This window comes from Nanorana parkeri, unplaced genomic scaffold, assembly GCF_000935625.1.
Source record: "Nanorana parkeri isolate BGI_ZX_2015 unplaced genomic scaffold, ASM93562v1 scaffold2446, whole genome shotgun sequence".
Taxonomy (NCBI): domain Eukaryota; kingdom Metazoa; phylum Chordata; class Amphibia; order Anura; family Dicroglossidae; genus Nanorana; species Nanorana parkeri.
The window spans coordinates 23,102-24,701 of NW_017308714.1; the positions used below are offsets into that span (position 1 = coordinate 23,102).

The 1,600-nt window shown below is 50.6% G+C and overlaps 1 protein-coding gene across 1 annotated transcript in view; it reads left to right on the forward strand.

Annotated features, from left to right (window-relative positions):
* Positions 1-1,600, forward strand: part of PHGDH (phosphoglycerate dehydrogenase) — a 17,258-nt gene that overhangs the window by 4,411 nt on the left and 11,247 nt on the right. Inside the window, exons 2-3 of the mRNA XM_018573600.1 lie at positions 951-1,102; positions 1,417-1,482. Of these exons, the coding sequence (XP_018429102.1) occupies positions 951-1,102; positions 1,417-1,482 (218 nt within the window). The remainder of the gene's footprint in view (positions 1-950; positions 1,103-1,416; positions 1,483-1,600) is intronic.

Genomic DNA, 1,600 nt, shown 5'->3' on the forward strand with positions numbered 1-1,600 from the left:
CCCGCCCCATAGTTCTCCTTTTAACAGCAGAAGCCATTACAATGGCTGTTTGTCACTCAGTAACTCCCGTCTGAGGAAGAACAGATACTGAGAATTATACCAGGCATACAGGACAAGAGAAGTGATACTCTGCAGACTCCATGCATACAGAACAGAAACAGAGATTTGTAGTCTTGGCAGGTTTTAGGATCCTAATCTAGGTTGTTGAGATCTCGGTAATGAGGAGATCAGCCTGTAGGCAGGGTGGGGGTTGGGTAGGTTCTCATTGGATGTTTCGGCAATGAAGACGATGGAACAAAATCAGACAATTTCAGCTCTATGATTTCTTAAAGGGCCCTTAACCTCTCCCTTCAGAATGGAGTACTCCTCCCCCTGGAGATGATGTCATGTTGTGGGTGTGTGCCTCTCTCCGTGTGTCTGGGGTGTATAAGGAGATTTATGTTTGGTCACACTCGATCCATCGTGCATGTCCTGGGTTTGCTGGGAAAGTCCTTCATCTTGCCTGTCTGTCCCACCCATGAGGAGTCCCGGGATCACGGCACCAACTTTATTTCAGTTACTGAGCACACCTATTGACTCCAAAAGCCCCCTTTTGCAGGGATTGAGTGTGAGTGGGCAGTCCTTGCATATTTCGAGGCAGGGACTGGGCGGAAGCAGCCTCTAAAATAGATGAGATAGATGGCTACTTCATATTTAGAGGCGGGGTCAAGGTTGCCAATCCATAAACTTGACTTAATTGGTCATGGCCACCCGGAAATATAGACTGTGGGCGGAGTTAGCAGTGTCCGGGATCTAGGACTGTCATGTTGTTCCGACATTGGGAAGTTCTTTGGTTGGTTCTTCTAGAAGGTTCTCCCGATGGCGTCCATTGTATCATTTTGTGGACATTGGTTGGGTTGTGAAGGTCTCTGAATTCCATCATGGCGGCCTGTCCCTTTCTGTCCCCACAGGACTATGATGGGCTCATTGTACGGTCAGCCACCAAGGTAAGCGTGGAGGTCCTGAGCGCCGGCAGGAGGCTGAAGGTGGTTGGACGAGCCGGGACCGGAGTGGACAATGTGGATGTGGATGCCGCCACCAAGAATGGGATCATTGTAATGAAGTACGTGAGTCCATGTCACCACACACGGGGCAATCAGGCTAAAGATGACCAGGACCCCCTGTGGGGGAGGGGAGGGGGCACCAAAGGGGGATATGAAACCGTTGTCAGATCCAGAAGATGGTTGTACCGTGTGTCCTGTGATTGTCCAATCCTGATCCATTGCTGGTCAATCTATCGGAATGGTTGGCCACCTGACAACAATTTACACACGATAACCATCAAGTTGTACAATCTTTGGGGTGAGGGGGGCATTAAATGTAATATATGTGAACATCTTCCAACCTCGTACTGACATGTCTCCCATCCCCCCTCAGCACCCCCACCGGGAACAGTATCAGTGCCGCTGAGCTGACCTGTGGACTTATCCTCAGCCTCTCCAGGTAAGTTGGGGGGCATTCTCGGGGTGTTGTTGGTATTGGCAGTTTTTGGGGTCAATTGGTGTGGGCAGTTGATGGGGGTCAGTAGGTGGGGGGGGCGGTTGTTGAGTTCCATCAGTGG